We start from the raw sequence: 22,244 nt of genomic DNA on the forward strand, positions 1-22,244 counted from the left end.
TCAGTTCTGCAGGTTGTATGTTATTCTGGAGATAGCTGGAAGGAAATGCAGTGGCCAACTATGTCAGACGGAAAGAAATTGGTGTCCAGTTTTTAACAGTGTGGCCCAAAGCATTAGCAGGGTGCTTATCTGTATACCTACCCAGGCCCATTTGTGATTCTTGTTTTAGAAGACTGGTGAAAGGCTGTGGTTAACTAACCGTTCCAGTATGCTGCAGTATTTCTGCTGAAATCTTGATTAGAGCACTTTCCTTTCCTTACTGCATTATACCTAACTGTCCTTGGCACCTGCTTGTTGGATATGCATCCCATTCCAGGTACATGTGAAGCCAGGGTTGGGAGAGTTTCTTTTAGGAAAAAATATTACTAAATATTGAAGAATGGTTGACACATTATTCCAACTGTAGAGGAGGGTGAAGCTTTAAATACATTTTTAGGTGTTGGTGGGATAGATGCAGCTTTTCAGTGAACAGGGAATTTTAGTATCTATAAGTAACAAGCAAAATTACCCTTTGTGTCGTGCTTGCAAAATAATTGCACCTGGCAGGTAGTGCTACTGGCTGATTTTATAGAGAAAGGGGAAGGTCTTGGGCAGACTGTGTCAGTCTCACAGTCAGGCATGTACAAGTGCATTCCTGCCAGGATCACAGCTCCACTGTTGACATGTTTCTCTTAGTATTTAATTTCTCAGAAGTATTTTATGTTGAAGAGAGATCAACCTTGAAAGATAATTAATGTTTGCGCAACAGCTGAAATACTAGGTTAATTTCCCTACACTGAGCAGGAGGTTAGACTAGGTGACAGCCTCAGGTCCCATTCATCCTGAATTACTTACAGCTACAATAAAAACATTCAAACACTGATGGATCAGGCCAGAAAAAAACAAGGACTTAAGCGCTAGTTTTGTCTGGTTTCAAGGCAACTTTCTCTTTTATTACACTCATTAAGTATTCTAGAAAATCTTAACCCAAACACATAACAATTTATTTTACTAAAATTCACAGGAGATATTTACAGAACTGCAACTGGCTTCAACACTTTCTCAAAATACAGCACTTCAGAGGCCCATCTGACAGAATGGCTTGCATCCCAATTAACACTTAAGTATGAAGCAGGACAGAGCTATCCAGCTATGGAACAAAGGTTCCAGAAAACCTGCGTCAGCTTACTGTCAAGGAAACCTTGATCCCCAAGGCCTGAGGACTGGGAAGGGGGTCTGGCTCAGTCACTAGGTTTTACAGTGCTTTGACAATTTTTTCAGTAAGCTGCAGCCTGTTTATTAGCTATCATACGCTATTCCTGAAGCCTTTTCTTCTAAATCTCATACAAAGAAAAGTGAAATGCACAAAAGACAAAAGGGGTTAGTCTCAGGTGGTGCAGACTCCACACCATAACAGGAGGTAGAGGCTGAACCCCCATACGCATGCTGCCATGCTGAGCCTAAACTCTGCTTTTCTTTTCATTCTTTTAAGAAAAGGGGGGAACATACCCAATGTCCACAGTGATGTTGGTATAAAGAGGATGCTTTGTCCTGGATAGGAGCTTGAACTCTAATGAATTCATTCCATCATCCTTCCATGTTTTCCTGGTGTTGTGTCGGGAAGCAGGCCTGAAGAAGGAAGAATATGTGCAGTTAGAAGAACAAAGGTGATGTTCGCAGCTGAAGCTGCAGAAGAAACAGCCTTCCAGAGGGGGCAAGGGCTTAGCAGATGGAAGCTGCTAGCAGAAAAGCTCCAAGAAAATTCTTTTCACATAATATAGACTAGAGAGAGAAGGCATTTTATGAAATGAAACAGATTAGAGTAAGTCTGCACTGAGTATTCTAAACAAGGAGGACAATTTGGACTAGAACCTCATCAGACAGGGAGATCAGTGAGGTGGCAACTACAGTCTGCGAAGAACCAAGAAACTGGCAGCAGCTTAGAGAGAGCTGGGAGTGCAACACAGGCTTGCAGCAGTGGTGTACAAAGGCAGCTGTAGACAGGTTTTAAGACAGGGTTGTTATGGAAACCTGAGTTTTGAGAGGATAGAGGGAAGTCTGCACTGTCAGTATGAGAAGCCTCCACCACACTTCACCCAACACCCTCCTCCAGCTCTTTTGTATAAAACTGGGTCTTTGCTAAGGTCTCCCCTAGCACCTTCCTCACACCTTCAAACTAGAATCACAGAATCACGGAATTTTCAGAGTTGGAAGGGACCTCTAGAGATCATCTAGTCCAACTCCCCTGCTAAAGCAGGATTGCCCAGAGCACATTACTCAGGACTGCATCCAGGCGGGTCTTGAAAATCTCCAGAGAAGGGGACTCCACAACCTCCCTGGGCAGCCTGTGCCAGTGCTCTGTCACCCTCACCGTAAAGAAGTGTTTCTGTGTATTTGAACGGAACTTCCTGTGTTCTAACTTGTGCCCATTGCCCCTCATCCTGTCACTGGGAACCATTGAAAAGAACCTGGCTCGATTGTCCTTCAACCCACCCTTTAGATACTTGTATGCGATAATAAGGTGCCTTCTCTTCTCCAGGCTAAAGAGTCTCAGCTCTCTCAGCCTTTCCTCATAAGGGAGACACTCCAATCCCTTAATCATCTTAGTTGCTCTTCGCTGGACTCGTTCCAGCAGTTCCCTGTCCTTCTTGAACTGGGGAGCCCAAAACTGGACACAGTATTCCAGTTGTGGCCTCACCAGTGCAGAGTAGAGGGGGAGAATGACCTCCCTTGACCTACTGGCCACACTCTTCCCTATGCAGCCCAGGATTCCATTGGCCTTTTTGGCAACAAGGGCACATTGCTGGGCCATGGATAATTTACTGTCTACCACAACCCCCAGATCCTTCTCCTCCGAGCTACTTCCCAGCAGGTCCACCCCTAACCTATACTGGTGCCTAGCATTCTTCCTCCCCAGGTGCAGGACCTTGCATTTGCTTTTGTTGAACCTCATTAGGTTCTTCTCTGCCCAATGAATGCTGCTTTCCACTATTTTAATGGCACACTGTAAATCCACACAGACTGAACAGCAAGTTTTTATTATAGGGAAGTTGTAACAAAGTGCATCTTCAAACTGAACTCTCCCTGGTTACAAGACAGGCAGTATATTTTTAAAGTTTTATTCCCTGAATAATTTTGATGCTTAAAGTCTGATATGTGTTAGCTTCCTCACTAGCACGTCTTTAACAATAGGAAAAAAAAGTAGGAAACTAGGAGAAACCCTTCAAATGCAGCAACGGGAGCAAAATGAGTCAGTTAAAACTAACTGGAAGCCTTCTTTAAATAGCCACTTTAAAGCAGAAAAACAAGCAGTGGCACTAGGTGTACTTACTGCCTGTTCTGAGGAAGATGATGGTAACAGTTAACCTGCCGCAAGGCAAAGAGTAGCCTCCTAACTGCCCCCACTCTAGAACAGTTACCTTCTCCAAGGCTCTTGTGTCTCTGTCTCTTCATTGTAGTCCATCACTTTGTAGCGTCCAAGGTGAGGTGATGTCCGGACTATTTTCATTCCTGCTAACTGAATCCTTTAAAACAACAAACAAAATCTTTGCTTAGGCATAAAAATACCATTTCTAGGCTTAGCTATAGGGAAGTTCAAAGTCAGAGATGATTTTCATTGTTAATGCGATCATCAAAGCAAAATGCAGAAGCTGAAGGGAGCAAGTTTAACACCACAGTGCCACATCATCTTCTCTAGCAGGTTCTAACCAGGCTCGGGCTGGAAAAGCTCCCAGCTGCAGTGCGCTTCAACAGGGTACAAAGTGGATTATAGCAAGCAGGGAATGAACAACAGCATACAGAGCATTCAAGAGTAATTCCCATGAATCTGACAGTTGAGCATTATTTTCACTTCCTTGTAAGAGCAGAGCTTTTACTGCCTAGAGGTCCATCACCTAAACAAAACACCAAACACCCAAACTTGCAGTTTCTGAAAGGATGCCAGTCCTGAGTTTCGGATCCGGATTGAGCTTCCCTCTGTTCTTTGAGAAGTGCCATTCATTCAGATGGCCTGATTAGAGGACTGGCTTCATAAAAGATCAGTGCACCAGACAAACAAATGTGAGCTGCTCAGCTGCAGAACAGTTTGATAAGAAAAAAAAAAGTGAACAAAAGGCTTAGAATTCCAGAACAGAGCTCCTAAAACCAGCATTTTGTGTGACTTTCAAGCAATGCATTGCTGATGGCATCTATGTTAGTTTACCAATAAAAAACCACCTGTATAGGGCTAGCAAACCTCCATTATCATAGGGGAGCTCTTACACAGAGAAAATTCCTATGAATGTAAGAAGTGGTGTTAGCTCAATTGAGGTTATCTAACTGGCATGTTTGCAACATTTGATTGCCTTCCGTTGAGACTTGGTAGAGCAGCAAGCTGCACTGAAGCAGGAGTATTATAAAGCTGAAAGAGGTTACAGAACTGAAAATATTTGTTAGTCTAGAGCCATCAAATGATTACAACACTTCATTGACAGTATGACATACCATTATTTCAGACTGAGTTTTAGACAAGGTTTCTTGTTTTCTGAACATAAGCTTATTGCACATTCAATTGAAAAGAAGAAAAAAGCAAGAACACTAAACTAGCTTTGCTGTTACAGTTTTTGCATTGCAAGATTAAACTAAAACCATAATATGAAAAAGTTAATACATCCATTTATTGTTAAGAAAAACCCAATAGACTTCCCTGTAATTGATAATGTTAACACATAAGTGGTTAGAGTAGTGTTTTCCTCTAATAAAAGCTAGATCCTGGTGTTGATTAGGACTATTATGGAGTACTGCAGTCTGCCAACTATAAGTAGCAGCCAGCATGTTTTTCACTAACTCTGCTTTAATAAGCAGTATCCCCTTTACACAGGACTTATATTTTTTTTGGTATCTCAATGTCCAATTTCAAACACTAGTTAATTTTGTTGCTACACAGTAAGAAGTGCTTGAGCACCTCCTAAAATCCAAATGGCGCATCAAGCTGGCCATTCAAAACCAGCCAGTTCATTCATGACTTCTGCAGGTGGAGGCTTCAGTATGTGACTAAATCATTAACAGGCACTGTTCATGGCCTCCATGTACCTATAGGCCAGAACATTGCTAATCATTAGTATAAGTTTTCAGAGAAACAACATATAATTTACTTCCCAAAATAGCCCTTTCTTGAAGAGATCTACGTAACCTACTTGTCTTAAGAGACTTCTGTAAGGAAGTGCACTCATGCATAACTGGCATGACTCTACCACTGGTACTGAAAACCACATTAGATGCCTAAGCTGTACTAAGAACAGCTGAATAGACCCAGTATTGTAGTGTTTGATTTAAAGATCTATTTTCCTGGCATTCCATTCCTTTAGTAAATGCTGACTCTCTAAACAATCATACACCCTTCTAGTTAGCTTTCTCTGAAAGAAAGAGGAGGATTTCTATATTAGAGAATCTGACTTTCAATTCCCAGAAGAATACTGCTTTGTAAAAACTCCTACAGTCCTTGAACAGAACATTCCACCGAAACTGTGTATCTTGTCACACTGTGCAAGACCAAAAAAAAAAACCATACAAGGCCTTGATTGTCAGTTTAGTTTTATAAACTCCCCATGAGCTTGCCTCAGTGCAGGATGATGAAGGTGCACAGTGCAATGACAAAGCTGAATAAAAAAGCTACAGCCATGATTTTGTACTTGAAGAATTCGCATTAGGCAGAGTACCTGGAACTAAAGTCATTGTATTCACTTCTATAGCATGCGGCTGCCATGGCAACTAAAGTACAAGAAAAAACATCAGACCTTGCTGTCACTGACTCACAGCAGTACACAGGCTCCTCCATCACCCAGCACTGAAGACGCAATTTGGAATTCCTTGTGTTCCTTAATTCCAAGTATTGGTGATTAGATAATACTTGGAGCAACCTAGATGCCCAACATAACTTAAATTCCCGACTGTCTGAGAATTAATAAGTACTTTTTTGGTTTTCTTATTTGTCAAGCTTGCAGATTCCTTCCTTCCCTTTGGGCCAGGTCATGTCAGTGGAGTCACTTGTCAACTACTGGTGGTTATAACCCCTTGGATGCACTCCAGAGCAACTGAAGGCACGAGGATGTAAAGTAACATTCCGCCCTCCAAAGTCTGAGGAAAGCTTTGTCCTCCCATCACACAATGATTACATTCATAGATTCTGAGCATTTTCTGACATTAACCATTCCCAATGCCAACAGCATTTTGGACTATAACGATACTGCAAGCACGTTAAGGAACAACATCTTAGTTTCTTTTGTAGGGTAACGCTACATGTTTCACTAGCCAGCTTGGTTCTATTTTAAACCTGTCCTGTGCATTACTACCTTGTGGCAATGTCGTCATTTTCACCACTGCTGCCCCAGTATGTATTTGGAAACCCATTCATCTTCATGTAATGTTCTGGAGTCAGAGCAGATACACCCCCAAAAAAAGACTTATATGGCAGACTAAAAGAGAAAGAAAAAAACAACACACCATCAATATTGAAGGATAATTCCAGTCCTCCACAAACTAACAACATGATCCAAGTCACACACATATTAATCGCATACCTTATAGACACTATCATGGCAATGCCGAAACCCAAAAAAGCAAAACCAGTGTAATTCCCATCATGTTCCATTCCCTCCCCACCCCCAAGCAGACCAAGTAAAGCTGGTTTTGAAATTCACATCTCGGGTTAGTTCAAAATACCTGTATGCTATCACAAATCTTCCACACGATCCAGTAATTCCCATCCTATACTTTTATTCTGGAAGGAAAATCAAACAGAAGTCTGCCAGACATTTGCTAAGCTGAGCTAACAGTGGAACAGGGAACTGCAGGCAAGGAACTCTTCAAGATTGTGTGCTTGGGTCAAGAAAACCCTTTTCTGGGAAAGTCACTAGTGCAAAACTAACAAACAGAAAACCTCTTAAAGGTTGTATCTTTCACTGTCCCCATTCATGCTTTCTATGCAGAAAGTAAACCAATTAGGATAAGTACATCCAAAGCCCATGGAGGCACTTACGTGTACTGAAACTTATCCATGGCACTAGCCATATGCTTGGGATAGTATTCATCACAAACATAGAGATTATAATCATTCTCAGGTACTAGGTCCACGTCATGCAGGAGAAGGCAGTCCCAGTCTTCATCCTTCAGGGCTTCCCGGACACCAACATTAAGCAGCTTTGCTCGGTTAAATGTACCGTTTCCCACCTGGAAAAGAAAACCTACGTTTCTTCACCAAAACAACAAAGAGGATAACTCAATTAAAATTTATGTTAGTAAAAAAGCCGTATTCAGTTGAATGACACTGGAATGAATCAATCTGGCTGCAAATTTCATGCCCCAGCCTCTGAAAATTTCACCCATTCTCTTTGCAATATTCTCAGCAATTGGAAGCTTTGCTGCGTCAGGGGCTATATACCGTTGAAACATGAAGAAGGCTGACTTTTAAGAGACCAGTAACTCAATCCTCATGTGTACATCTGCTCATCAACACTTTTGCCCTGACTACTGCTTATTAAAGCTTAGAAATGAGAAAACAAATCTTGGTCAAACATAAAAGCTGCTTCTGCCTCCCAATCAACTATCAGTTTTAATTAATGAATCCAAAACTTGCTCTCCCACCACTGATCTTTTGCAATACCAGTCAAGGTCAGTTAAAAATGGCTGTTTGACCTGTATAGGTTGCCCCACAGCAGGGTCAAGCCTGATGTTTTTATTTGATACAGACTAAAAATATGCAACTTCACTTCAGCATTTAGTCTCAACAGTTTTGCTCAGTAGCCACACTGACAAGCTACAGACAAACTACATTCAACTCTTGAACAGCTGAAAAGATGAGTTACCACTTAATGACTACTTTATCCCTCTAGAAGAAAAAAAAAAAAGCTTAACAGATCAGTAGTAGAATGACGATCTTGACAAGTGGTATGACATTTCAATCATTAGCAGCCATGGACATGGGACAGCACGTAACTGACCTGCTCTAAACTGATGCATAAAATGGTACTTCCACATGAGAAGATTCACATTTCTTGTTCAGAACCTAATCCTTAACTGGGAAGTTCAGCTATGCCACCACAGTATCACAGTATGCTAGGGATTGGAAGGGACCTCAAAAGATCATCTAGTCCAATCCCCCTGTCGGAGCAGGAACACCTAGATGACGTTGCACAGGAAGGCGTCCAGGCGAGTTTTGAACGTCTCCAGAGAAGGAGACTCCACAACCTCCCTGGGTAGCCTGTTCCAGTGCTCTGTCACCCTCACTGAGAAGAAGTTTCTTCTCAAATTTAAGTGGAACCTCTTGTGTTCCAGCTTGAATCCATTACCCCTTGTCCTATCATCGGTTGCTACTGAGAAGAGCCTGGCTCCATCCTCATGACATTCCCCCTTTATATATTTATAAACGCTAATAAGATCACCCCTCAGTCTTCTCTTCTCCAAACTAAAGAGACCCAGGCTCCCTCAGTCTTTCCTCATAAGGGAGATGCTCCACTCCCTTAATCATCTTAGTTGCCCTACGCTGGACTCTCTCCAGCAGCTCTCTGTCCTTCTTGAACTGAGGGGCCCAGAACTGGACACAATATTCCAGATGCGGTCTCACCAGGGCAGAGTAGAGGGGCACCAGGCACATCTGATTTATATTTACCTGTTGAATCAAGTAGATACTGTAACTGAGCTGCTGGCGCTGCAAGAAAGGATGAATGTAGTAGAGAAGATGGTGAAGGTACTTCTCCTGGTTCCTGTATGCTACAAGGATGGCTGATTTGTAGCGTGCCAAGCAGTGAGGTGGCCTGTAGTGGCCACCAGACCGAACAAAAGGATTTTTTTTGATGATCATTCTTTCACTAGGGAGCATCCTGAAGGTGATGGTTAACGGACCAACTGTAAGGACAGACAGAAAAAAAAGAAAAAAAAAAAGTAAGATCAGTGATATTTCTCAACCTTTGTTCAAACCTATCAGATTAGCTACATGTTTACTGCTTGAAACACCAGGCCTACCACAGAACAGTTAACAACACCACACAGATGTGCCCACAATTCTACAATTATTTAAATGCCTGTCCTGGGTAGCAAGAAAAGGTTCCAGAACTAGCAGAAGAGTAATTTTTATACACAAATAAGTGTGTCTTAATGGTTTCCAACCACTGACAATTTCTAAGAAAATAAAGTACACATGCAGAACAAGATTAAAATCTATTAAGTGAACTAGGAAGAAACCTTCACCTAAATCACAATCAAAAGATGACAATTTCAAATGACAGTTTTAACTAGGACTAACAATTCTCTGCAGGCCAGTCTACCCAAAGACACAATATTTGTTTGCACCAGAACTCCGTGAGGCAAGTTGTTAGGGTTTTGGTTGGGTTTTTTTGTTGTTGTTTTTGTTTTTTTGAATAATTTAAGTACAATTTTCTTTTCCAAGCTCATAGTTAATCCTATGGCTGTCTTTGTTGTGGTTTGGGCTGGACTGGCCTCTGAGGCAAAACAACAGATGCTCCCCCCTACCTCTCCCTCCAAGGAGAGGGGGGAGAGAGAGAAAGCAACTTATGAATTTAGAAGGCCCTAAACTACTTTAAAGAAATAAAATAATAAAAAGGAAATAATGAAACATATACAAAATTAGATCATGATTCCAGGATGATGATCATGTCACTGGCAGGCACAGGGAAAGTCCCAGACTGGACTCAGGGACGGATGGGAACTGGATTATGGATCTGGATTCCGGAATGCACGGATCAGGATAAAAGGCAGACGAACAGAGTCCTTCTTGGATGCTGGCCACTGAAGAAAGAGGGCTGACTCTTTGATCCCTCAGCTTTTATACTGAGCATGAGGTAGATGGGATGGAATACCCTGTTGGTCAGTTTTGGGTCACCTGTCCTGTCCGCTCCTCCCCACAGGTGGGACACCTCTATGCTTTTCCGCTTCTGACCCTCCAACGGGCGTATAACAGAAGTTATCTGGCCTTTGCATGTTATAGCAATAAGAAAGAGCGTCTCTGTATACCATACCTTGGCATCAACGATAAACATAGGTCTTCTCACTCTGAGAGCAAACAATTTTTGCACAATATGCTGTTAATTTCAGTAGTTATAAGAGGCTTAGCTGCAAAGTAAAATTACTGAACAGAAAATTGGTTCTGTTTTACCTCAAACCAGTACAGTCTTGAAGTAAGTTTTCAGAATCTTATAAGTCAGACTCCCTCTTAAACCACTAAAGTAAATTATTCTCTCAAAAAACTTCTGATAATGAAGCCTGAGACAGAAAGAGCAAATATTTAGGCTTGATGTTTAGTAGCTTTCATTTGAGCAGGGAAAGGTACAGGTGTGTCTTAAGTCTAATTAAGTATTTATGCAAGTGAGTCCAGAAGGTACTTCTTCCAGCCCATCCTAAATTCAAGTCTGCTACAATTCTAACAAAAAAAAAAAAAAAAAAAGAGCCTGTGTTCACCCACATCCTGTTTAACTGACACAGAAGGAAGCAACATCCCTCCACTGGATTGGTTTTTGGGTTTTATTTGAGCACTAACAAGGCTTAGGGACTAAATTTGGCATAAGATTCAAGCTTGTCATTCAGAAGTGGGAAACATTTTGCTGGTATGTGGGAGCTGGTATACCTCACATTTCTGATGGGCAAACCTATACATGACAAGTGTTTCCTTTTCCTCCTCAAGGAACGCACATAACGGCATTTCCTGAAGGTTGGTCTGAACAGCCACTGATCCCATTCCTCACACTGTCAAAAAGGTCCAGCCACTGTGAATCCCATTTCGTGGGTTTTGTTGGTTGGTTGGTTTTTGTTTGTTTTTAAAAGGAAAACCTGAATTTTGGTTATTAGCAAGATCATGCAATAGCTGACTTTTAAGTATCACTTTTCAGTCCTTCCCTAAGTATCTAAAATGCAGGGGGGATTTGATTTTCACTGCATTACCCTCAGTAGGAAACGGGAGTACACTGCGGTACTTTTGTACCTGAAACAGATGACCAGTTCATCAGAGAATCATGCTGTGAGCCCATGAATCTAGGTTATGTTCATTGTTAAGATTTTATTATGTTATTACCTACTTCTATGCAGATTGTTTCCTGTTTTGCCTTTAAGACCACCACATTTCAGTTCAACATTATTTTTAACCTGTAATTTATGCTGCTTTTTAGATTTATGAACTTCCTGATTATCAGATCTTTTAACTAAAGCACCATTAACCACTGATTTGATAACAATTGAGCTTGCTAAAGAAATGTCATATTCACATTGGGTTTCAACTACAGATCATCGCCCCAAGAAAAATATAAGAAAGGGAATTAATCCCTTTTGTTCTCCCACAAAGGCAGGCGTTTGTTTTCTATAATACAATCAGGGCTCTTTCTTTATATTGCAGAGTAAGATTCTGCAGCAATAATCCTTAAATTAAAAAAAAAAATCAAATCTAGATTTGAACATAAGGGTTTGAGTAATGCCATGTGCAATAGTTTCACTCCTGTTGTCTCCTTCAGTACCCAAGCATGTGATTCATGAGGGTAATACCTGCATTTTTCAGGTTTTTCAAGATGTCATGTTCTCCCAAGCTGCCTAGCTTCGTACTTCATACAACTCAGCTGAGATACTGAATTGACCATATGCCAAGGAAACACAGAAAAAAAGTTAATCTGTGACTTATATCCCCACAACCTCTGGCTGCCCTATAGTCCTTGGCTACAAGCTAAATTCTGGATCTTGGGTCTCCTTCCTGCCCAACTAAGAAAAGGCTAATGCACTGTAATCCAATTAAATCACAGATATGAACAGTGCAGTTGCAGACTGGACCAAATAGGGAAAAATAAAACTGCTAAAGTGCAGCTTTGGGAAAGGAGGAAAAAACCTATCTTGGACATGCTAGAAAGCACAGGATCCCAATTCAGACAAGGTACAAAATCAAGACCCTGAAGTGTCCAAGCAATTTCTCCGTAGCCTGGTTCCTAAACTGTATCTATGTGATGCCTGTATCATCACACAGAGAGTGTTTTAATTAACATGAAACTTCAGTGTGTAGAGTTCAAACTCACAGTTCTCTGTATTGTTAGCTGGTGCCAGTGACAGCATACTCCCTGCTTGCTTTACTTTCTAGGCAACACATTTGACTATCAGGGGGATCTATTGATTTTGACCAGATCTATCCCATCTTAAGAAAGAAACTATATGACTTCTAAACTCCATATTTGGAGTTAGCAGCTATAATTACTGAGTTCAACCAAAATAAGCAGAACTTACACAAGCTAAACAAACAAGAAGAGTAGCATGGATGAATACCTCGCTGAGAAAGTGCAGTACCACTCACTACATCAATAGGGTCATATTTGTATAATTCTACTACTGTTTGAATCAAAGAAAAAAAAAAAAAAGCAGACCAACAGCCTTAATTTAAGCACCTGTTTCTAATGATTGAATACAAGGCTGCCTGAACTGCAGCTGAAAATAAATCTCAGCATTACCACCTTTCTACTTCTCTTTAAATCCAAGAGAAGAAACTCTAGTAGGAGAGCATCCATTAGGAAACACAGCAGGAGCTACTCATTACCACAACAGATGGTCACACTCATGAAAAGGTTATGACAGATGGGAGTGAAAGGGAGTAAATACTATAGGAAGGGCTTGGAAAAAAAATTTCCATAGCACAAGCATATTTAAAACAGCAGTTCCACACAGAACTTTCAACTATTAAAGTCCTCAAGGGCCAAACCAACTTGTTCAGCACATACCATGCATGAAATAAGTACCTCTTAAAAAAAAAAAACAAACAAAAAAAACCAAAAACAAAACCACCAACAAGCCAACCAAAAACCTGAGTCTTCTAGCATCAAGCTTCTTCCTGGTAAGAGAAAAAAGATGACCCAAAACAAACAACACATCTTGCGTGCAATGTGAGAAAGTCAGATTTTGAATTTAAATGCTACTTGCACAACTCTAGCATATAAACACTTTGCTTTTTCCAAAAACAAAGGAGGAAGAAACAGGCAACTGGTTATTTGTGTAGAAACTTCAACCATTAAGGGAACTCGAGTAATTTATTCACAATATTAATGAAGACACTGAATATCTAGTACAATGCTTTTCAAGTTGTCATCACAAAAGGTTCAATGGACACCACTAAGCATTAAATAAATAACATTAGTCATCAAGAGCCTAGTTCCTCCAAGGGAGAGATGTTTAGTAACTTTAATTCTTACTCCACAGCCCTGGAAGAACCAAGATGCTGTAGATTCAGGAGGTAAGAAAAAGACAGATGAGCTGCAAGCTGATCTTACATTCAGTTATCGAAATTATCTACTCTAAGTGGAAAAAGTGCTGCACTTCATAAAAGCCCTGATGCAGAAACCATTTAAGCCATTTGGCATTCCTCCAGTTACTTTAACACACTTTGGAGTGGACACAGTGACTTATTACCAGCTCTGAACTGAAGACTGGAGTCCTCAAGCACTGATTTGAAATCTCATTTAATGGAGTTTATGAAATTAATATTAAAAGGCATCGTTCTCTCTGATATAATGCTTCCAATAGAGAACAGTCCCATGAGAGAAGATGATACCAACCAATCAAGACATTTAGAAAGTATTTCTGTATCTATTCATATGTGCCTGTGACATAGAAAACAAAGGGCAAGTACCTTGCAGAGTAGCATGCATTTCTCAGCTGGGGGTGTGGACACAGACAACAGACTACCCAGAAGATGTGTTTTTGCATCGTGGGTTTTTTTTTTTTTTGTCCCATTCAACTTTACTGTTTGTTTCTGTCTATAACTAACATTCAATTTTCACTTTAGCTTTGAAGTATCACATGCAGGCCAAGCCCTTCTATTCTCAGTACTCTCAGGGATGGGCAGAAGACGACGTCTTAAGATTTCACAGCTCTAAGAGCGTTGATTATTGTAATTTTACTCCGTCTGCCTCCTCCATATATGTCACTACTCTTGCTTATCTGATGGTTTGCAGGCAAGCTGCACAGAATTGCATCTAGTTTTGTTTGGTTTTCTTTTTTTTTTTTTTTTTTTTGAGACCAAAACTTTCTCATTTGACTCTTTTCAGGACAGCGGAGTCTCATCAGTAGTGGCGACAACCAACGAGCAGGCATGTTTCTGCTGTGCTTTTTCAAATAAAACAATTAAGTTGGAAACACAGAAGGTCAAAATTATGCAGTTACCAAAATACAACTGTTGACACATTTTATACAGGACTGCCAAGAAAAAAAAAAGCATCACTAACTTGGTATTAACACCATGCACTGTTTTTACTCTTGTTCTACAACCTCTATTTGGCCAAATCATTAATTTCGGAAGTTTTTAGATCAGTAAAATACTTGTCCTTGTATAACCAATAAAGGTGAATTAATTGACACAAGAAAGTTGTGCTAGTTCAAGTATTACATCACTACACAACTTTTAAAGTGGAAGAGTTTGTAAATATAAGTTGTGTATTTTTCAAAGCATTCAGCATTATCATGTATCAAAGCAGCTATTTAAAACACTACTGGTTTATACTTACCAAATATTGGTGACTCCACGGAGCAGTACGGCACAGCTTCTTCATTAGGAGCTTGGGTAAACAAGCTGAGGTTTGTGTACACATCATGAGTTTTTGAGTAATCCAGAATCGGACGCGAGTCTAAAAACCCACGAAACACATTTGAAGGTCCACCTCGGTAGAGTATCAGGATAAACACCGCTTGGAAGACAAACAGAAACAGTAGGAAACACGGGTTTTCGACACGAGAGAGAGACATAGCTTTTAGCCCGAGCTCTGGCATCAGACGGGTGAGGAGTTCTAACTGCCTTCCACGAGCCGTTGTGCTACCTTCAGGGCTACATCGCTGTGCAGGGGAGACAACCACGACCACCTCCTCCTCCTCCTCCTCCTCCTCTTCAAACTTTCTGAGGCGGCAGCCTGCTCTTCTAGCACGGCTTCGCGGAGACACTCTGAGCCAATCCGCCCCTTCCCGCTATCAGCCGGACTGAAGGAGAGAAAAAGCTGCTCAAACCCACCCGGAGCAGACGAGCCAACGTGGCGGGGAAGGGGGCACCGGCACACCCGCGCCCGGCAGCCGGCAGCGCGGCGGCGGCCGCCCTCACACACCCTCACGCCTGCCCCCGCGGGACCGGCTGCCTGAGGCGGAGCCAACGGCGGGAAGCGCGGCGGGGCGGCTTCGGGAGAGGACGGCCCGGGAGCAGAGCGGCACACGGCCGGCGGAACGGGGAGCGGGTTCGCCTGTAACCCTCCCTCGGAGGCTCCCGGCAGCGCTCCCTCACCCCACAGGCGCGCGACGGCGCGGCCGTTTCCGCTCAACCGTCACGCAGCCGCCCCCCCAACTCCTACCCCCGTGCTACGGGCGAGACTACACCTCCCAGCATGCAAAGCGGGGCAGGGCCGAGAGCCGCGGGTAGTTTGCCGCCGCGCGGCATGCTGGGAGATGTAGTCCTCGTCCTCCCTCAGCGCCCGCCGCTTGTCAGGGGCAGCAGCCGCGTTGGCCGTCCCGGTTAAGGGCGCTGTGGGGCAGAGGGGAGAGGGGTAGGGGCGGCTCCTCTGTCAGCCCTCAGCTGCTGTCCTGGCTCTGAATTGGTTACTGAACTGGGCAGAGAGAGGTAAACTGGAATGAATACACCGCGCTCTGCCGATGCCTGACGGGACCACAGCAGCGCAGCCTCCGCAGCGAGGGATCCTCGACCGCCCGTGAAAATTTTGGCTTTTACACCCGGCTGGTTAGCGGCGGATTTCCTAATGCGATGGGGTTTACAAGTTCGTGCTGTCCAGTCTGCCGGCCCGCCGTCGCAACGGATTCCTCCTGCGTTGCCCACTTTTGCTTACATTTGGCAGAGGAAAAGAAGTCTTACGGGCATTAACTTCCTACACGGCGTCAAAGAAGAGTCGGCACTGAGGAGGGTTCGCACTGAGGAAAAGGAAATTTGTGCGAGCGAGAGGGGGCCAGCACCCTCAGCTCAGCCTCCTGTCCCGCTCCAAGGCGCAGCCACTGGCCTGTCCCTCAGCCCCCGTGTGCCGGCCCGGCCGCCGGCACGGCACACCTGGCCCCGAACCAGGGGAAGCACGGGCTGCCGGTTGCCATCCACATGGGGTGGCATGGGAAAAAGATGGGGGGAGAGGGCGGTAGGGTTTCCACGGGGAGCCGGGCATTCCCTTGCTTCAGTGCTGCCCTAAGATGTAGGGGACACATCTATAGGAAACTTGACCACAGTCATTCTGCTGTGCGGAACAACCTGTAATTCAGTTTAAGTGGATCGCTTTAGGCCTGGGTGTAAATATTGTCAGTTAACATTTACTTTTAAATTAATTGCTTTTAAAAATAAAATTGCATTTAACATTTCTTTTGCCAGAGCAAAGTCTTGCTCTATTGAAACCCATGCAACGCTGCTGCAAAGATTATTTTTCTTGCACACTGCTGTGAGTCTCTACTGTTTAGACTCTTCCTGTGCCATTCCCTCCATGACCATGGCAAACCCACTCTGTCTTCCCCTCCATAAAACAAAGCAATGCTCACTGTTCTGCTGAAAGCTCCAGTGAATACAATGCCATGGACAGGAAAAAATTAATTTCTGCATCAACCATGAAACCACGAACCAGGGTTACAAAGATGATTAGGGGATTGGAGCATCTTTCTTATGAGGAAAGGCTGAGGAACTTGGGTCTTTAGAGAAAAGAAGGGTGAGGGGGGATCTTATCCTTGCTTATGAATACTTAAAGGGAAGGTGCCAGGTAGATGGGAACAGTCTTTTTTGCAGTGGTGCCCAGCGATAGCACAAGAGGTAATGGGCACAAACTTGAGCATAGGAAGTTCCATCTAAATATGAGGAGGAACTACTTTACATTGAGGGTGGCAGAGCACTGGAACAGGCTGCCCAGAGAGGTGGTGGAGTCTCCCACTCTCGAGACATTAAAAACCCGCCTGGACACCATCCTGTGCAATCTGCTGTAGGTGAACCTTCTCTGGCAGGGTAGTTGGACTAGATGATCTCCATAGGTCCCTTCCAACCCTGACCATTCTCTGATTCTGTGATTCTGTGAAACAGAGGAACCAAGGTTTTCGTGATATGACCTGGGTTTGCAGACAGCAATTGTTTTAGAGCCTGGTGCTGCTTTATGCTTTATGCTTTATGCTTTATGCTTTATGCTTTATGCTTTATGCTTTATGCTTTGCTTGTGATCCTCCCTTGGGTCACAGTAAGAAATTGAGATGTAGGAACAACTTGGGCAAGGCCAGTCTGCCTCCATCTGCCTCAGAGGCAGGGAGAAGCCAGACCCCCTGGAACTGCCCTGCCCTGGAGGCTCTGCTAACTTCCGCAGTCAGGGTTTAATTGTAAAAATCGTCACCTTGTGTCTGTTCCTGGGCACAAGCAGCAGGTCAGCTGGAAAGGCAACAGCCTACCTGAAACTGTATTTTTACTTGTGTGTATATACGGTCTCAAGACTGGAAAATGAACATATGACTAGGCAGATCAACTGTCTGCAGAGGAGCTGAACAGCACGTGTTTCTGAGCTGAATCTCCAGGAAATTCTCCCTCAGGAGCCTTCTGAAACCAAATACAGTTCCTCTCCTTGCCCTTCAGCCATTGTCACCAAAACAGGTGGGCCAGAAACCACCACAAGCCTTTTTCTCACAAGAGAGCAAGGAAGTATGGACTGGAGAGCAGAGTACATATGAGAACTTCATGGTGCCAGCAGGTCTGAGCCCTTTCAAGGTCACAGTGCTCCTGTTTTAAACAGAGCCGTGGAAAGTGGGGTGTGTTTTGAATAAAAAATGAATTGGATTGCTTAAATGCAAAAAAAAAAAAATTAACTGCCTCCACTGAAGCGTGGAAGGGAGGTGGTGGGCATTTTAGCAACCCCTGTGCACAGATTTATTGAGGGCAGTGATGGAGGAAAACAATGTGAGACTGGCTGTGTAAGAAGCAGGCACCGGGCTGTCTTCAGTCAAGGGTCTGCCTTTCTCATTTTCACACGTCTGCCTGAGAAATTAGATTGAATACATACAAAAAAGAAAAAAAAAGACAAACACCATCTTCAACAGAGCTTGAAATTAAGTTTGTGCGAGAGCCTCTGGATTGTCCCAGGGGAAGGGGGGCTTCCCCTCCCTCCAAGTGTAATTTCACCTCCAGCCAGCCCTGAACGTGATGAGAGACTGAGAGAAGTACCTTGCACCGTTTAATAAGATTCATTCTCGCTTGCTCTTTCTCTTTCCCCTTCTCCTCCCTGTCTTGTCTCCTGGGGCCTGCACCAGATCCCTGTTGAAAATGCAGCAGAGTGGCGGGGAAGCTTGACCTTGAAAATGCAGGGCCCAAAGAGGGGAGGAACAATGTGCTGGTGTAACAGTGATATCAAGCAGGGTGCTCAGCCAGTGTTGGTCCATGTGTCTTATCCACTGCCCTCCTGGTCCCCAGGGTTTCCGTCAAGGGAAGAGGAAGGTAACATTAATCCGTGTATGGGCATTGTAGAGGCTTTCAGCCACCACTGCCAAGCAGAGCTGTCCCTCTTTTTTGGGGATGACCGTGTTTTCTAGGGTTGACATTTCAGGTACCTTTGGCCACGGCAGTTCTTTCTCAGCCTTTCACAGGCTGTTTACTTGCACACTGCACATTGCACTTTAAGCAACACCCTGAATGTGATTTTTTATTACATAGGCATGTATTTGGCTTGTACTCTAGTACGCTAAATTTTTAGCAATGCTTCCTCAAAAGAGCCTTAAAAGTGCTTCCATGTTTCTGGGAGGTGGGTCCCTTGTTGTTTTTAAAAAACCCCAAAGTTACAGATAGCTGATGTGACGTACCTTGCCCAAAGCACAGAGTAAATCAGCGAGAGCATGAGAAACAGGACCTGGGTCTACTAGCTTCTCCCAGGCTTGTGGATTAGCCAACAGTGGGCTCCTGTCAAATATGCCCATCCATTCTCCTCCAGTCTGGAGAGAGAAGGAAGAACCAAGAGAATAGAGTTGTTTCCCTGCTTCATCCTACTGGATTGACATCTAGTGCCCCAATGAGAGTTTATGCATTTTTTCCCAGTGGGTTGTAGCTCACGGGGACTGGCATAAGCTGGGACTGAAACAGCGTGCAGTTGCTTAGGAAGACTAAGCCCTGTAATGCCTTAGCCTGCGCTTCTTACCCTGGTGGTGCTGCTCCTTGCCTCAGGAGACACAGTGGGGCTGTATTGCAGAGGGCCACAAGCTACCGCCCTCGCCTGCTTCCCATTGCTTCCTGACCTGAGCAACTGGCCCTCCTCCAGGAGGAAGGAAGTTGAAAAATGTCTCTTGAGAGGTTTCATGGCCTCCAGAACCACTTGGGAGAGATTTTTCGCAGGGCAGACAGGCAAAATGGATACATAGATGACCCTGGATCAATTTTTACTGAGACCTGGGATGTGATGTGTACCCATATTCCTGCAAGAGATCCTTTGTGTCTTACCATGCCGCTGCCAGGAGAGCTTGTCCTGGCTTTTCCCAGAGAGGAGGACAGTGTGCAGGAGCTGGCTCGCCCAACAGATCTGGAGTGGATACCATGGCACCGTGCAGAACAGACCCCATAGCGTCACCCAGAAATCAGGCAGCCTGCTTACTGCCAGCAGCAGCCTTGTTTAGGCATGAGCGTGCAATGCAGCTTGCCTTTGCACTCACACAGTTTGTGGCACCTTCCCCCTCTCCCTTGTGATGGAGAACTGCCCGCCTGCCCTATATTTTGACCACTACCCACCCACTTCTGAGTTGCGGTCAGCACCTTTAGAGGGCAATCTCAGTAGGGACTGTCACCACGTCACCAAAATGACAGCTTGCTGCTAGAGATGCCATAAGAATATGGAGTTCAGGCTATATCCTTCTGTCTCCTGTCTCTTCCCTTCATCTCCATAATGCAGGCACCAGTCTCAGGGACCTGAAATGTTTTTGCTTGAATTCCCTCTTGTGGCATTTGAGTTAGATGAAGACTGAAGGGAGTACCCTTGAAATGAGAACAACTAAAACTGATACATTCTTGATTACAGAGTCTGCTGTGTTTTGCTGGAAAAAAAGTAAGCACTTATGCTGCGAGACAAGACAATAGTGCAATATCGTACTATTCACATAATATTTAATAACGCTCTAGTACCATTCAATATAAATAAATAACCATTAAAAATTACTTTCTTGACATTCTCTTTCCTTTATCAATAGTATTTTCTGCAACAGGAAATGTTAGTAATATTCATTGGTTGGTGAATTGGATGAATCTCAGAGAACATGAATACGAGATACGAATATGCTAGTAAAAACCAGGCGCTGGGATGCCTTCCCTTCTTAAAACACTTTGGGCTTGATCTGCAGCTTCCCTCCTTATTGCATCCACTACATTCACTCTCCCTGAAGCCTGCAACTCTGACCCCTGCTCCACTCCTGGACTCTCCCACCCAGCTCTGCTAACAAACAGCCATCTTAACTTGTGGTGTCTGTTACTCACCTACCCTTGGCTGATACGCCCCGGCCAGCAGCAGTCCTTGCTGTCCGTAGGCTGCCCTACAGGGAAAAGAGTGTTTGTCCTGAACAGGTCCAAATATCTGCTAGCCTGGAATATCAGCTGTGTAGATCCACGCTGTCCGTGCAAGGTCCCGCTCCTGCACAACTTAGCGACTGGCAGAATTTCTTGATTCTCAGAAACTGTCTTCCACAGGGCCTGGCTGGGGCAAGAATGGAGATGGAATGGGCTGGTCGTGACAGCAGGATCTGACCAGCCACTTGAACTGATGGTGTAGCGCATATAACTGGAATCCAGGTCCCCAGTGGGAAAACCAGGAATAATTTTGCTTTCTTATAGGGATGCAGAGAGAACAACTCTCTAAAACCATGTGTGTGTGGTATCCTTTGCAATGGGAATGGACCTTTGCTACAAACACCCACCTTCAGTGCCAAAACTGTATGTAGGACCTGTGTGAGATTAAAGGCCAGGGAATTAATCACCACATCCCCTCCTATTCATACGGGCAGGAACCCTGCCCATCTCAGAGGAGAAAATGGAGGATCGTGAACCAGCTCCTTTATTCCCTCGCCCTTGCTCATTCATTGAAACCACAAAGAAGGGGACATAATCTTGGTTTAATGCTGGGTGGAAGCATTGAGCCCACCTGCCTAGTGGCAGGGATGGGTCGGCAAAGCCCACTGGAGTACAAGGCCTGTTACCTCCTGCAGAGGATGGACACGAAGCTGTGAAAAATGGTGAACGAAAAGTGTTTTGTAAACGCTGGGTTTCCTTCATGCTCTCCAGTGCCAGGAAGCCAGACCCTTTCTCTGTAAGGACTTTCCTAGGGCCCAGAGAAGACACCGTTTTCACGGCCCATTCAGTATTTCTTCATGCTGAGATGGCTGGCAGGGTGGCCTTGTAGTGCTAGGTGTGTTCATCCAGAAAGATCCTGGCCTGAGCCTCACTAAACGCAGCCTCCATTTCTCTATTTGCTGCCTATTCTTCGATTTCTCGTGCCTTCCTCTCTGATAGGAGGCATCTCGCCCCCTTTGCTCCCTCCTGTACTTTAGCCCCCTCCCATAGCAGGATGCACAGCTGCTTGTTCCCCATGTGAGGGAACATGGACCAACTCCTCTCAGATACCCTTCAAAAAGTCCCCTTCATGAAGGCTTCCCGAGATCCCATGGGGACTATCTGCTGAGTGAGGCACTCCTTTGCACATGTTTTTACCTCGCCGTGATTGCTTGGGAACCAGAAACTTAGTGCCACCCACATCTCCTGCATAAAGAAACTGTAATTCCCTTCGCTGTACTCCCTTCCTTGCTGTGTTTCTGATTATTTTGCCAGTTTAAGACACCATTGTAAAGAAACCCCAGGGAGCGCAGAACATACAACATTCATCGGTGAACGCCAAGTTCTGCTGTTCTTCTGCGAGAGTCTGGGGCGAGGGGGGAAATACTCTTTCTTCATGAATGTGTCAGATGATCTAAGCTAAGAAACAAAACTAAACAAGGAATAGGCAGAGAAGAATTCTAGTATAAATAAATCAACAAATAAATAAGTCTCCTGCCAGCCCAGGATTTCTTGGGCAGGGATGATTCAATTGCTCATAACTTTCCCCCAGCTGTGAAATGCTCGATGTGTTTTGTATGCCTAAAGCCTTGTTTCTCATGGCCTGAGTGAAGATGGTTTTCAAGATGTGCTCAGAGGGGTTTCTGGGTCATTCAAGGAATCTTCCTGGAAAAGTCACAGTGACACCTCTCCCCACGCACACACCTGGTACCAACACTTGTGCTTTTAATCCAGTGCATCC

At 44.1% G+C, this 22,244-nt stretch overlaps 1 protein-coding gene across 1 annotated transcript; it reads right to left on the bottom strand.

Annotated features, from left to right (window-relative positions):
• Positions 1 to 1,219: 1,219 nt before the first annotated feature.
• LOC309672475 (beta-1,4-galactosyltransferase 3-like) lies at positions 1,220 to 14,894 on the bottom strand. The gene is made up of 6 exons (XM_082484004.1): positions 14,493 to 14,894; positions 8,624 to 8,859; positions 6,995 to 7,185; positions 6,309 to 6,431; positions 3,399 to 3,503; positions 1,220 to 1,608 (listed from the first exon to the last, which is right to left on the bottom strand). The coding sequence occupies exons 1-6, from the start codon at positions 14,752 to 14,754 to the stop codon at positions 1,467 to 1,469; spliced, it is 1,059 nt and encodes a 352-aa protein (XP_082340130.1). The 5' UTR covers positions 14,755 to 14,894; the 3' UTR covers positions 1,220 to 1,466.
• Between the last annotated feature and the right edge of the window lie 7,350 nt (positions 14,895 to 22,244).

Source organism: Vanellus vanellus, assembly GCF_965231255.1.
Source record: "Vanellus vanellus genome assembly, chromosome: 1".
NCBI lineage: Eukaryota > Metazoa > Chordata > Aves > Charadriiformes > Charadriidae > Vanellus > Vanellus vanellus.